General features: G+C 40.6%; 1 protein-coding gene across 12 annotated transcripts in view; it reads left to right on the top strand.

Annotated features, from left to right (window-relative positions):
* The first annotated feature begins 915 nt into the window (after positions 1 to 915).
* Emsy (EMSY transcriptional repressor, BRCA2 interacting) overlaps positions 916 to 14,374 on the top strand; it is a 65,696-nt gene continuing 52,237 nt past the window's right edge. For 10 of the 12 annotated variants that reach the window (XM_021166926.2, XM_029479321.1, XM_021166925.2 and 7 more), the window contains exons 1-5: positions 916 to 1,022; positions 2,624 to 2,732; positions 9,378 to 9,477; positions 10,749 to 10,823; positions 12,053 to 12,094. In XM_021166926.2, the coding sequence (XP_021022585.1) occupies positions 2,663 to 2,732; positions 9,378 to 9,477; positions 10,749 to 10,823; positions 12,053 to 12,094 (287 nt within the window). In that variant the 5' untranslated portion in view covers positions 916 to 1,022; positions 2,624 to 2,662. The remainder of the gene's footprint in view (positions 1,023 to 2,623; positions 2,733 to 9,377; positions 9,478 to 10,748; positions 10,824 to 12,052; positions 12,095 to 14,374) is intronic. The other 2 variants (XM_029479318.1, XM_021166922.2) reach the window with 1 other exon arrangement.

Below are 14,374 nucleotides of genomic sequence, written 5' to 3'. Positions count from 1 at the left end.
CCAGAGTTCTTTATTTAGAGGGAGGACACAACAAAATTCGATGGGATTTATAATACTAGAAACTAACTTTGAGTTCCTGTATCGTTTGGGTCCTGGATCATATTGGGTCCCTATAGATCTGTAAAATAGGGGCACAAGGCCTCCACAACATTGTGTGGTTAAATAATAACAAAGGCTGATGGTGAACCTACCATGTCGTAGTGCCTCAAGTAAATCCCTTCGTCCCTTTGTCAGATTTTGCACGCGATATCACTACCTCTCCTACTTCGTACATGGCGTAACCCCAAGCTGAGACCGCTCGGATTCCTTTCCTCCACTTGCAACTCGTTAACACCGAGAAAGGTGTACGGACCACTGTGAGGTCTTCTCTCTCCGTAGTGGATAACCTTTCTTGAGTTGTCGTTTGGGTGGCTGGAAGACGCTGATGACTACTCCCAAGCGTCTACGGAACCAGATCTTAATCCTCAACAGGGCATCAGGGACCAAGCTGTGTTCTTTTCATCCCTACCCTCGCTAGAGGGAAAAGGTCGAAGCTCAGCTCCAATTACGGACGCCATATTAACCGCTACGTGTGACGCCACACGTACAGTCGAAAGAGCAGCTGATTGGCTGGGAAAGGCCGGAGGATAGGCGCGCGAAGCTGGAGACTGGAGGGTAATGTAGAAGCCGAAAGGAACTACACTCCCAGACTTCCTTGCGCAGCAAGCAGACCAGCAAGCAGCGAGAGAAAGAGGAGCGAGGTTGGACTCGGACTACAACTCCCACTAGGACCCGCGTTGTCCGCCCTTTCCTTTCAAAAGGCAGAGGAAAAGGGACAGGACGAATGGAGGCTTTTGAGTGCTCGTTTCTCAAAAGGCGGGAAAGGCGAACTACACCTCCCGGCGAGCCGCGCGCGCCTGCGCCTGCGCTCTGGTATCTGTCGCCATCTTGCCCCTTCTGAGGCACCGCAAACAAACCTAATTCCTGGTGTCCCCTAGTCTTGGCGGAGGAGCCTTTTAGATGAGCCCCGAAAGGCCGGGCAGGTGGGTGTCTCTCAGGCAGGGTCCTGGGAAAAGCTGGCAGGCTATCCAGGGTAGGGGAGCGCTTGGCCAGGCACGGGGAGCCCGGCTTGGGTCGGTCAGCCCCATCCTCCGTTGTTTCCTAACGGGATCGCGGGGCTCCCTCAAGTGGACTGAGGGCGACTCCGGCATGCCTGGTGATGGGACGCCGGAGGTCGAGGTCTAGGAGCCCCGGGGCGACTCCGGGCTGTCTGACTGTCTGCCCGTGCCCCCGCTTTTTCTCCGTTGTCGTCTCCGCTGAGGAGTGCGCGAGGCGCGGACGCTGGCCAGGGTTCCCAAGACTGGCTGCTGGCCACGGGGGCGCGGGCTTGACATTGGAACCCGCTCGGAGCCGCGCGGGCTGCTCTTGTTGTGGTGCTGTGAGCGAGTGCGTGTTTAGAGAGGGGGCGGGGCGGGCTGCCTGCTGACACTTGAGTGGGGGACCGAGTCGGTGCGACCCGGGTGCCCGGAGCACGCTCCGGCTTCTGCTGCCCGGCTTTCCTTTGCTGTGCGGCCCCGCCGTGGGTTTCCCTGGAGGGGATGCTTTGGGATGCCGTGACGTGGTACCCGATTCGGGCGGTCGCCGGCCGCCTCCGAGATTCTACCGGGAGGCGGGGACTGGCTTGGGGAGCGAGCGGATTCCTTTGGCTCTGCCCCTTCCTCCTCTCCACCCCCTTTCTTTATGTCATCCTGCCAGCTGGGGCGCGCCATCCAGTTTGGCTCGCTCAGAGTTGGTTCTGAGCTCAGAGGACTATGGGAAGTAGGGGGAAGGGGGCTCCACTTGAAGCCAAGAGTTGGAGTTAGCAGCCCAGAGCCTGGAACGCAGTTGAAGACTCATATCGGTTTAGTGTTTGACTCTTAGGCTGGCTCATTCATTCATTCTACTCTGCTGCTGACCATCCATTTATCAGTTTAACAGATGTTAAGGAAGATCTACTGAGTTCTCAACCTGTAGTGTAGTTTTGTTTGACCAAGGGATTCACAGTGCGAAATTCTAGGCTTTTAAACTTTTGCTAACTGGTGAAAATGACTCTTTTTACTGCCAAAACTTGAGAAAAGAGTTATTGAGTTTCATTTATCCAAATGACATGCTCCACCGTTTTCTTATTTTATCTCCTAACTTATGATTAAGGAAACTGGCAGAGGTCAAATCACTTGTCCAAGGTTGCACAGGTGGTAGAGTCTGTTTGGCAAGTCATATGCCAGCCACTATGACAGAACTTGGCTTGCCCTGTTTCCTAAATAATACTTGAAACAAACTTGGTGGGATTACTTTTTTTTTTTTTTTTAAATAAAGGCATACAAATTGGGTTCAGAGAGGCCAATTCACTAGGATGAAACAACTAATTATGTTGTAAAGCTGGAACTGGTACCAAGAAGTGTTTGACTTTAAAACCTGTTCTTTCCCCTGTTAGTATGAGCTGGGTCATTGTGCTCTCAAATGGTGGTTTCTTTCCTTTGTCAGGAGCTGGAGTGTGGGATGAAAGTGGTATGAGTTCTCTTTTCAATCTTACTTTGTAGCCAGTCGAAGGCTTTCTATATCCTTGCGTATACATTGGTAATGGGATTTGTTTTTCTTCTGATAGGGAGGACAAGCTCTTTGGGGCTACCAGACAGAAGCAGCAATGCCTGTTGTGTGGCCAACCCTTTTGGATCTCAGCAGGGATGAATGCAAACGGATTCTTCGAAAATTGGGTATGCTTTTTGTTGCTTTTGTTCTAAGCCAGGTTCTCACTCTGTAGCCCAGGCTGTCTTCAGAATCCTGTCGGTCTCTTCCCTTAGCTTCCCGTGTGCTGGGACCACAGGTGTGCTTGGCCCTGCCTGCCCGTTTTATTTTTGATATTTTATATTTCTCTGTGACCTTTTCTTTTTCTGCGTGGGTCATGGCTGTTGGTGGCATAGTCCTCATCTTTCTCACTGTTTCCTCAGGACCTAGAATGATTTGTACATGAGATGGAGGAATTATGACATAAGGAGCCATGGCAAATGGGAAGCCTTCTCATTATACATCTCACGTAACACTCAAACCCCAAAGGTGGATTGCTTTGGTTTGGTTTTGGTCCCCTTTTTACATAGGAAGTTTAGACATGAGGCAGTACTCCCATTAAGTCATGCAGTCAGTATTTGACTTCTAGCATTGTGCTTCTCAACCTTCCTATCCTGTGACACTTTTATGAAGTTCTTTAGTTTTTGGTGATGCTCCCCGCCCCCTTACCATATAAGTATTGCAATGCTACTTCATAACTGTAATTTTGCTACTGTTATGAATTTTAATGTAAATATCTGTGTCTTAGGTAACCCCTGTAAAGGGTCATTTGACCTCTAAAGGAGTTGTGGTCAAAGGTTGAAAGCTGCTGCTCTACGTAATTTTTTTTGTGTTTTACTTATATTGGGATACTACTAACTGAGTATGTGAGAAACATGCCTTTTCTGGATTCTAAGTTAAGTCAAGCTGCCTAGTTTCCCAATTATTTCTTACTGTAATTGATAAGATACCCATTATATATAAATTTGACTAATGCTTCTTTTTTCCCCTATAGCAGCTCTTTTCAACAAGTATTTAGGGAGAAAACCAAGCCCTAATGCTAAAGCATATGTTTGTGCAAGGAACTAATGTCATCCCCATGTGTGGAGAGTGGCATTAGCCACGTGCCATTCTTGGGTATATTGGGAAAAAGATTTACTCTCATCATTTGAATCTTTGGTTTCAAATGAATATTCATGAATATGCTGTTTTAGATTATAAGGGCCCTGGTTTATTTATTACTGTAGCCTGAGGCACTGTACTCAATGAAAGAGGTGACAGATAATTTGGAAGGGATCATCAGTGTCTTGGTAATGAATATTAATTAAATAAAAAGCCTCTCATTGTGGCTTACATCTGATAATATAGTGTTTAAAGCAGTTACTTTCAGATGTATTTGTAGGCCACTAATGTTTTCCTTCAGAGGAAATCTTTGCAAAATTCTTTTATGTAGATCAGATAAAATTGTAGCTTTTGTGTATCGGCTGCTAATATCCCATTCCGGATTTCCAACTACGTAACCTTGTTTTAGCTATCTGAAGAGTGTACTTTGAGGGAGACAATCTTTTAAGCTTGCATGTAAACTTGTATCACTATTTTGAAGGTATTTGGCTATACACATGCACTAATGTAACCTGCTGTTGGTTATAAAGTTGAACTCCATTTCTCTCAGAGTTAAAAATACTAGATAAATAGATCCCAAAGACAGTAGATTGGACTGAAGTTTCTGGGTTTTGGGAGCCTTAAATCAAGGGTTTATGTTTAAATATAAAATTAGTAACCTTTAAATCTAATTTTATCTCTAGCTTTTCCCAGAAGTGATTTGAGTAATGTATAAAAATGGCTTGACCATAAGACCCTATAAAATCACCCACATCAAGAGGTTAAAGTTTTGGTGATCAAGAATGAATGCCCATGAAACTGCTCAGGCTATCAAGGTTATATCTGAAAAGCTACCAGCCACCCACAAGATGCCACTTTATAAAAGCAATGTGTGCCATTGTGTTGTTACCACGATGGGGCTAATACGTATGCCCAGGACAAGCAGTGGGTCTAGTTGCAGCTTCAAGAGCTCAAAGAGAGTGCTAGCTTTCTTTTGTTTTCTGTACATCACTTCAAATATAGAGAGTAATTCTTAACCCTTGGATTTACATGTAGATTCTCAGTTACTAACTGCATTCAGATAAACAGGTGAACTACCCAAGATGTGCCAGGGGACTTACAGAAGTTAGGGTCAGATTGAGTTCTATATCAGGGTTCCCTTTGCCCCAAACATCTGATTGACCATCACTGGAGAGAATCAGATTGTTCCTAGCTTAGAAGAGGAGGTTGCACAGAAAAAAAGATACCCTAGAAGAAACTGAAGAAATAAAGACTTAGGGTTCATGAAAAAATGAGCATAAAACATTTTAAAGTAATAAATAACTAGTAATAAATATGTGTGTAGTTTTAGGTAGACTGTGTGGGAGATGCTAGGTGCTGCTTCTGTACTAAAGAAAATAGCCACAACCTGTGCACTGCCATCTCTGGTGACACTTATGAAGGTGGACCTTGACAGCATTTTGACTAAAGACTTCTTTCACCTATTGGGTTACTATCATGTCTTTGAGGTTCAGAGTCTAGAGAAGATACCCTCTGTAAGAATTGTTAGCTTAGAGCAGTGGCTCTCAACCTTCCTAATGCTCTCACCCTTTAATAGAGTTCCTCATGCTGTGGTGATCCCTGGAACCATAAAAGAATCATTGCTACCTTATAGCTAAAAGTTTGCTACTGTTACAAATCATAATGTAAAGTTGATATGTAGGATATCTGATATCCTACTCCAAAGAGGTCTTACCCATTAGCTTAAGGGCTCCCAGAACTCTACAGTTAGGTCAAGTGGGTCACAACTACTTGTAACTCCAGTGCCAAGTACCTCATGCCCTCTTCTGGCCTCTTTTGGCAGCTGCATTCTCTCTCTCTCTCTCTCTCTCTCTCTCTCTCTCTCTCTCTCTCTCTCTCTCTCCCTCCCTCCCTCCCTCCATCACACACATAAACACACACACACACACACAATTTTTTAAAAGTGTCCTTAGCTTAAAACTTTGTCTCTTTAGAAACAACTATAAATTGTTTCAATCTGAGATGTCAAATGTTTAAATTATCAGGAAATTAGGGAACTAGAGAGATGGCTGCTCTTTTAGAGGACCCAGGTTCAGTTTTCAGCACCCACATGGCAGCTCTGGGGATCTGTGCTTTCCTGGCAACAGGCACACACGTTGTGTATAGGCAAACATTCAAGCAAAATATTTATATACATTTAAAAAAGGAAATTGGGCTAGGCCACTTATGATATACTTAAGGTACCAGTAGCAGGCAAATGCTTGCTACTCCTTAGCTGTCCCTCCCTTGCTTCTTGAGCTGTAACTTAACTGACTTGTGTGGGCTTTATGACTAAAGTATAATTGAGTAGCTGATTTGTTTAAAAGCGCCTATTTTAGAGTTTTATAAAAGTAGTGTGATACATCTTCTGTTTTCTGTGGCTTTCATGTTTGTTTTCATTTTATTATACTCTTTTTTTTTTTTTTCTTTTTTGTTTTTGAGACATAGTTTCTCTATGTAGCCTTGGTTGTCCTGGAACTTGCACTGTAGACCAGGCTAGTGCCACCACTGCCCAGCTTCATTATACATTCTGTCACTGGAATTAACCCTACAATAAAATATTGCCAAAAAATAGCACCAGGAACTAGATTGAGTTTAAGCTATCTCAGGATACTCATAAACATATTTGCCAACAAGTCTGAAAGGAAGCTTGGAAGGAAGTAAAGGTTCTAACGGTGACTGACCTGCTTGCGGGGATGCTGTGGGGCTGAGGGAATGCTTTCAGAGCCGCAGGCTTGTGTGTTGCCACCTCCTACGTTTGTGCATGGCTTTTTAGTTCGGCTTCAAATAAAACTTGAAATGTCAGAAATATTTGTTATATTAAAATTTTTTACTGCATTTTAACCAGGTGTGGTGACACCTGCCTTTAATCCCAGCACTCAAGAGGCAGAGGCAGGTGGTTCTGAGTTCAAGGCCAGCCTACTCTACATAGAAAGTTCCAGGTCAGCCAGGGCTACATGGTAAGACCCTGTCTAAAACGAAAAAAAAGATGCTACATTTTAAATAAATTTGTATTTATTTAATTTGTGTGTATGCCTATGCACGCAAGATCTTGCACACATGCTATGGGGCATGCGTGGAAGTCAGGCCACAGTGTGCAGGATTCAAGGTCTCTTCCTTCTATGTGGATCCTAGGGATTGAACTTAGACTACAGTGCTTGGTGGTGAGTTCCTTTACCTGCTGCGACATCTTGTCCAGCTCTGCTTGTCATATTTCCTCAGTTAGGATGCTTTCTTTGTAATCGTGTGTTTTTAAGTCAGGCATGGACACACATATCTCATCTCAGCACTAAGGAGGTGGAGGCGAAAGGATCAGGATTTAAAGTTAGTCTCAAAACTAGCTTCATGTCTCAGAAACATACAGTAAACCTGAAATGCAAATCGTTTGTCTTTTTCTCAAGCCACCTTTTCCTTCTGATCTTTTGTTTGTTGTTATGGCATTGCCATTCTCAAGCACTCTGCAGACTCTCTACAGTCAGTTACTGGGTTTTAGCAAATAACTCTTTCGGTTAGGATTAAAGGGTTTTCTTAGTCAGACCACAGATTACTTCTGTTTCCCTTTTACTCTGTTCTCTTACATGTGTGAAGTAAAACCTTCATAATATATGCCTACTTATCAGTCATCTATCTAACATACACATATCCTTTTTAGACTTTGCTTTTAATCATTTTGAGGATAGGGACTTTGCTTTATATCTACAAATATTTAAATAGTTTCCCTGGCACTCTGTCTATATTCTGCTAGTAGTTTGGTTTGAATTACTGACTATTCACTACAGATAATTTCACTGCTGCCTTTGCTGTAAAAGCTCTTACGAGTAGTTATTGTTACGGGAAGCTCCTGAAGTAATGAGGAATCTTTTCAGTTCTTTTGCTCTCTATTCCTTTTGCAGGAGTTCATCCCTCCGCTGTCTACAGAGACACTTCTTTTCCTGATTAAAGCTTGTTTTTCCAAACCAGATGATGTGTTTTTGCCTGCTGCTCTATCACTATATGTAAACCATCATAATTGCCTAAAGACATTTGCAATTAAATACTTGAGGACAGAACTTATCACTTTTCAGTATATGTGTATTAGGACTCAACACTGATTTGTTGAATAGAATATTTCATAGGAACATAGACATTTAATATAGTGAATTCTAAGATGGTTATTCCTAGTACCATTTTTGTAATCTTGGCTGGCTCTGATCATAGCTGAAATGTATTTCTTGGAACTGAGTTTTTGCCTTTGGAGAATCGGAGCATTGTCTTTTGACACTCCATGTGGTGTCTGCATAGTGTTCAGTACACACTCGACACACAGAATGTTCACACTCAGGCTATTTCAGTGGAATTAGACATTTCTGCTTCATTTACTCAGCCCTTTCTTCTATATAAGGCTTCCTTAAAAAAAAAAAAGATTTCCTTATTTTTATTTTATATGTATGGATGCTTTGCCCAAGTGTGTGTTTGTGCACCGTATGTGCATGGGGATCAGGGAAGCCAGAAGAGAGTGTTGGTTTTCAGGGAACCACTATGTATGTATTGGTATTTGAACCTAGGTCCTATGAAAGAGCAGCAAGTACTCTTAACTGCTGAGCCATCTCTTTATCTCTTTATGCCTCCTTTTGACAGAATTGTGGATGCTATGAATCAAGTGAGATTACTGTTTACATATTGTGTAGTTTGAAATCTGCAGATGTATTGTCTCATTAGTTAGCCCACATTTACTAGTTTCTGTTTGTATCTTATGCATGCGTGTGCATGTGTGTTTATTTGTATATTCCTTCACAAGAACAACCTCAAATGTTGTTCCTCAGGCATCATCTACCTAATTAAAAAAAAAATTCTGTTTTTTAGGTAAGTCTTCCTAGAGCTTGTTCAGTTTAGTAGATTGGGCTGGCTTAGTGGCTGGCAAGCCTAAGGGGTCCTCCTGTCGCTGTTTCTTTCAACACCGGGGTGATAACTGTATATAACTATATACTACCATATCTGCTTTTTTTTTTTTCCCTTTTCCTTTTTCCTTTTTATCTTTTGGTTTTTCAAGACACGGTTTCACTGTATAGCCCTGGCTGTCCCAGAACTCACTCTGTAGACCAGGCTCACCTTGAACTCAGAAATCTGAGACTACCTCTGCCTCCTGAGTGCTGGGATTAATGAATGTGCCACCTCCTCTCAGCTTTCTCTTTGAGTTTATTAAGTAGATTTTAGGGATCAAACTAAGGTGCCATCATCTCTCCTACCTATATTTCTTTGAGTCAGTTTCTTACTATATATCTCAGGCTGTCTTCGAACTCTCCACCTTTCTACCTCAGCCTTGTGAGTGCTGGCATGTATCACTAGACTAATTAGTTATTTGGATGGCAGATTTTTGTGTTTTATTTGCTTGGATGGTAGTTTTTGTAGATGTAAAGATCTATCATGTTTGGCTAGATTAAATATTCTTCAGTAATGTGTTAGAGATTTTCCTTCCTAAGCATTTTATACTCTCAGCTTCCATGAGACATTTTATAACAGAGCAATATAAATGATGAACTTGACACTTAAGGTTTTTTAGTTGATAACATTTTTTAAAGGAATTTTAAATTTTGCATTTGGTTGATTTGGGATTTCTTGCTCTAAATCTTAATAGTGCAGAGCCACATTATTCAAAATTAAAGGCCTATCTTGATAAAATGATTTTCTTTTTCTAGAACTGGAGGCATATGCTGGAGTTATCAGTGCACTTCGGGCACAAGGGGACCTCACCAAGGAAAAGAAAGATCTTCTTGGAGAGCTCTCAAAAGTCCTTAGGTAATTTGTCCTGAGAGTTTGGGTGCTGGGACTTGAAATCTCAATTTGTAGGGTTTACTTCTTCTCACTCTCAAATTGAAGAACAGTTTGTTGGGTACTTAGAGGCCCTATTCTAGTTGTGTGCTTGCTGCTATAGAAAATGGGAAAAATTAGTCTCTGTGGTATAAGCCAATCAGAGGGTTTCAGGCAGAGAGTTACCGGGTGGGAGGTCCTTTGACATAGGCGAAAGAAAGAAGAGCTGGTGCAGCTGAGTATCAGGATGTAGAGTGGCATCATCGGAAGAAAGAGATATGAGCAAGACACCTCAACGTGTAAGTGGGGACTAGTGATAGATATAGCCGCTGCCTTAAACCTGTTGACTCCTTTATCTCAGCTTGGGTGGAGCTTGAAGTCATCCGACAACTTTAGTGAAAGGGATTCCTTGGTGCTTTGTCTCCATCCATTTTTATATCTTGTGATTTCTCAGAAAATGTTCTGCTTAACTCTTTTGCTTTCTACATTTAAAGTAATTTTGTTTTATTTTTAGAAGTTAAGATATGCAAGAGGCTCTTATTACTTAACATTAATATAGGAGTGTAATTAAGATTCTCAGTCTTATTTTTTTGTTATTTATGTTCCTCGTAAATTCTGCTTTTAGTTCTTAAGTGTTGTGATCCATGGTATAAATTTAGTGTTAAGTACTAAAGAATATAAGAAGAGTGGTATTTACTTTATTGGGTATTTATGAATATAATGGATGTCTTTAAAAATTGTTTCATTTATCAGTGTTTAATATATGTACATTTTTACCATTGGTAACATAGTATAGAAGGCACGTAGCTAAACTTGAGTCACGTTTCATTGCATGTACTCACAAGAAACTCTTACTGCTTTTATTATATTCATTGAACATAGAATGATTAGATTCTTCAGCCTTAGCAAAAGACCTTAGAAGACTTTCTTCTAAGTGCTCAGTCCTCCTGCCAGCAGTCCTGAGATAAGGAGGACCTTGCACCTGTTTCTATGCTCGCTAACAGGAGTCTTGCCTGCTCTTTCACAGATGGGAAAATCTGCATATCGGGTTGAGTTTGTCTTTCTGGGATTTGCAGATACATAATCCTCAGTTACACAGAACCAATATGAAATCTTTCCTATGACTTTGAAACATTTGAAGATACACATTAGGCAAAGTAATCCTCAGCCCCCAAAAGATGTTGACTTAAACATTAATAAAAGTGTAGAGAAGAGCTGCCTGCTTGGCAGAGTTCTATAATGGCTATTTTTTTTCATAGCATCTCAACAGAGCGCCACCGTGCTGAAGTTCGGAGAGCAGTAAACGATGAACGGTTAACAACAATTGCACATAAGTAAGCCATTAGTCTACCACCCCTGATTTTTTAAATGATGTAGTATAAAATAGTTTTGAGACAGTCTTCCTTTTGTGTGGCAGGTCCCTGAGCCTTTTATCTTAATAATATCTCTGTACTCAGAGGCCCTGCCCATAGCAATTACTGTTTATTCCATTGATTACTTTTTGTTTTTGTTTTGCATTTTGTTAGGGAAGCTTAAAGTACTTAGGTCAAATCCTATTACAAGGTAATCTCTGTATAATCCAAGACCACAGGAAGCGCAACTCAGTAACAAATAAGTGTACTTCCTAAAATTGAAAGGTGCTTAGAGGTTTCTTGTAATGGTATTTGATATAGGTATTGCTTTATAAATAGGCATTATAATTTTTATATGGCTCTAATTATTTCAGATAGATATTTCAAGTCTTAGAAAAAATTATAAAATATATGTTCTTTTTAAGAAATATAAATATAACTTAATGTACTTTAAAAAGCAAACACAGTAAAATGATAAAGACTTCTTATGAGATTGTTTTCAGATCATCATAGCTGAGAGATTGGGTACAGGGTGGTAGAGGACTGAGAGCAGAATCAGGCATTAGTTATAGAGAGGTAGTGCCTCCTGAAGAACAGAAAAGACCAGGAAGGAATACTTTCAGTGATAATAGAAATATTTCATAAAACGTTAAAGTTTGTTTTAACTTTTATGTTTTAATTGATATAAAACTAAAGGAAAGAGAACTCAGCACATTACCATAATGTGATGACATAAGGCATTTGGCAGAATTTGAATTGATTACACGGTCTGTTGGCTTCTTGTACTTCACTGTCCCTCATTTTGCTTAACACATAGAATGGGGTACTCACCTCTTTAACAGTGTAGTTTGAATGTTTTGCTCTTTGTTCTGTAAGTTTGAGATTCTTTATAGACTTGTATGGTAGAAACTTAGAAGTTCTCTGTAGAGACGGCAAGTATTTCACTGTCAGGCTAACATAGTTGAAACATTCAAATTTAATGTGTCCCTTTTTGAATTTGCTTTAGACTTTTGAATCGGAATACTTTAAACTGGGTCTGGATTCTAACTTGGGGACTGGTCATAGGAAACTGTGCGCTAAATAATAGACAATGAATACCTTAGATGCATTCAAGTGGTTTTATGGGGCAATGAGTTGTAAGTTGATGCATCAGTGTCATTCTTAAAGGATAACATTTATTTAGTCTCCTTTTCCTTTTTTCCCCTTTTAAGAATGAATTTATCCTTATATTTGGGTGAAAGACCAAGTTACAGGTATGCAAATAGGTTATTATTATTTCAGGCTTTTTCTTGTATTTATTTCCAAATTGACGCTCTCAATTATTCAGGGGCACATACTCCATTTATGAATTAACCATGCCCCTTGCTTCTTCTCTTCCCCCCTCACCTTCCTAATACTGCCCGACCTTTAGCCATTTTGCTGCTTGGGAATATCTCTAGTCAGAGGGTGGGAAGGGAGAGGAGGCGAAAGTTTTATAACTCATTTCACTACTTGTTAGTTGGCCTGAAAAAAAAAATGGGTACAAGAATTTACTAGTATTTGCTAAAATAATTTTTGGATAATATGTGGATTTCTTTAATCTATATGACCTCTCCCTTTCCTTCCTCTCTCCATTAGCATGGATAATTGAGAGTTGGCTTCTATTCACCTGTTTTCTCTGCCCTTCCCTTTCTTTCTGATTTCTTTAATATATGAATTGCCTTTTTTGAAAAGAATTTACTTCAGTATATAATTTTTTAAAAAGCTTAGGTCTTTTTCTACTCCGATTTTAATATTTATTTCTTACTGTGGTTTTAGTTTAGCTGGCTGTTGTATTTATTTGTTGAGCTAAGAGTTAGGGAATGAGGCTTGGTGACACTTCCTTGTCCTCAGTTATAGCAGTGGGGCCTAGACCTGAAGATGGCCTATGAGGGTTTTAGTCAGTAAAAACAGCTAGAGGAATGCATCTGAGCTGACTGCATCCCCTCCTCCTCCCTCCCTCCCTGGCTCGGAAAGAATGTACTTGAAAGGTGGTGGGAAAGCTGAGAGGATCAGGAAGGAAAGAAGGGGAACAAAAGGAGTAAGGGACCTGGCCCCAAGAGAACCGTGCTGAAGGCCCTGCTCCAAGGCCTGGCTGGGAGGTGCTTGTCCTTGGTTACTGTATCTTGAGTTCTTAGTTATGACAGTGTTAATGCTTCACATGTTTTGTTCGCCCAGTCCTCAGTGTCTCTACAATTAGACTAAAATGATAGTCTGCAATATCAGATCTTGGCACTTCTGCCTCCTGTCAGATATTCCCAGAATGCTGTGTTGCTGTGTGAGGATGCAGCTTTTCTTAACTGCTCCCCATTGTAGCTTATTAGTATGTGGCTTTCTCAGAGCAGGGAGCAGAGCAGGGTCTGCACCTTCCTCGTGTTCCTTGGATGATTAGAGAGTTAGGCAAGTGTGCATACTGAGGGGACCTGTGAAACCCTCAGGTACAATACTTAATTTCTAAGTTCAGCTAACAGATATTTACAGTCTTATCACTAAAGCAAATAGGAACTTTTGACCTAATTCTAACATGATACTTCATTTCTCATTCACTTAATATTTGAGCATGCTTGCATGAGTGGACATTCGGAAGACATAATTCTTCCTAAAAGTTGCAGTTGTGTCTTTTTGCACTGCAAGCTTCATCTTTTCTGTAGCATATGTCCATGTGCTTCATATTTTTAAATTTATAATAACTGCCACCATTTAAATAATACACCAGGTAAGTGTAGAAGTCACTTTGTGTGGTAAACTCATACCAAACAGGTTTATCAGTGATAGTCTAATAAAATGGTATCAGAATAGGAGTGTAACAAGAAATACTAGCTTTTGGAAAGTTTTCATTTAACAGTTAGTAATAATGCTTTTCTGTCTTTATCTTGTCTGTACTATTCTTTGTTTCTGCACTAGTATTAAGATGGAGCTTATGTGACATATCCGTGAGGCTCCTGATGCCTCAGGACGTCCACCTTTCCTTCTCTTCTGTAGGATTTGCTTTAAATTATGAAAGAGTTTGTGTATATTTTTATAGTAACACAACTGGATTCTTGAACTTGAATCCTTTTTCTTCTTTCATATCTTTCTTTTTTGAGACAATGTTTTGTTTCAGTGTTTTGAAACAGGATTTCACTATATATCCTTGGCTGGCCTGGAATTAACTATGTAAACCAGGCTGACCTTGAACTCACCAAGATTTACAAGATTGCTTACTTTTGCCAAGGGGTGTTGGGATTAAAGGCTAAAGGCCTGTGCTATCATGCCTGTTTTAAATCCTTTTTAAGTTGTAATTTATTCTCTTCAGCAAAAATTGGCAGTAATTAGGCAATAATTCTCAATTGGTGTAAAGTAAACCTGCCCACAAAACCCACCGGGAAACTTTTATTCTTTATGTTTATGATATGACCAATAATTACAGAAGCATGATACATACTTGTTGAAGGAAACATTTATTAGTTGTGTGGCCTAAGGCAAGCTACTTAACTTCTGTGTGATTCGGTTTCTCATTCTAGAGAGTGGAGATG

Source organism: Mus caroli, chromosome 7 (genome assembly GCF_900094665.2).
Source record: "Mus caroli chromosome 7, CAROLI_EIJ_v1.1, whole genome shotgun sequence".
NCBI classification, from domain to species: Eukaryota; Metazoa; Chordata; class Mammalia; order Rodentia; family Muridae; genus Mus; species Mus caroli.
Note: the sequence above shows the minus strand (reverse complement) of the source record. Positions and strands in the feature narration are given on the sequence as shown.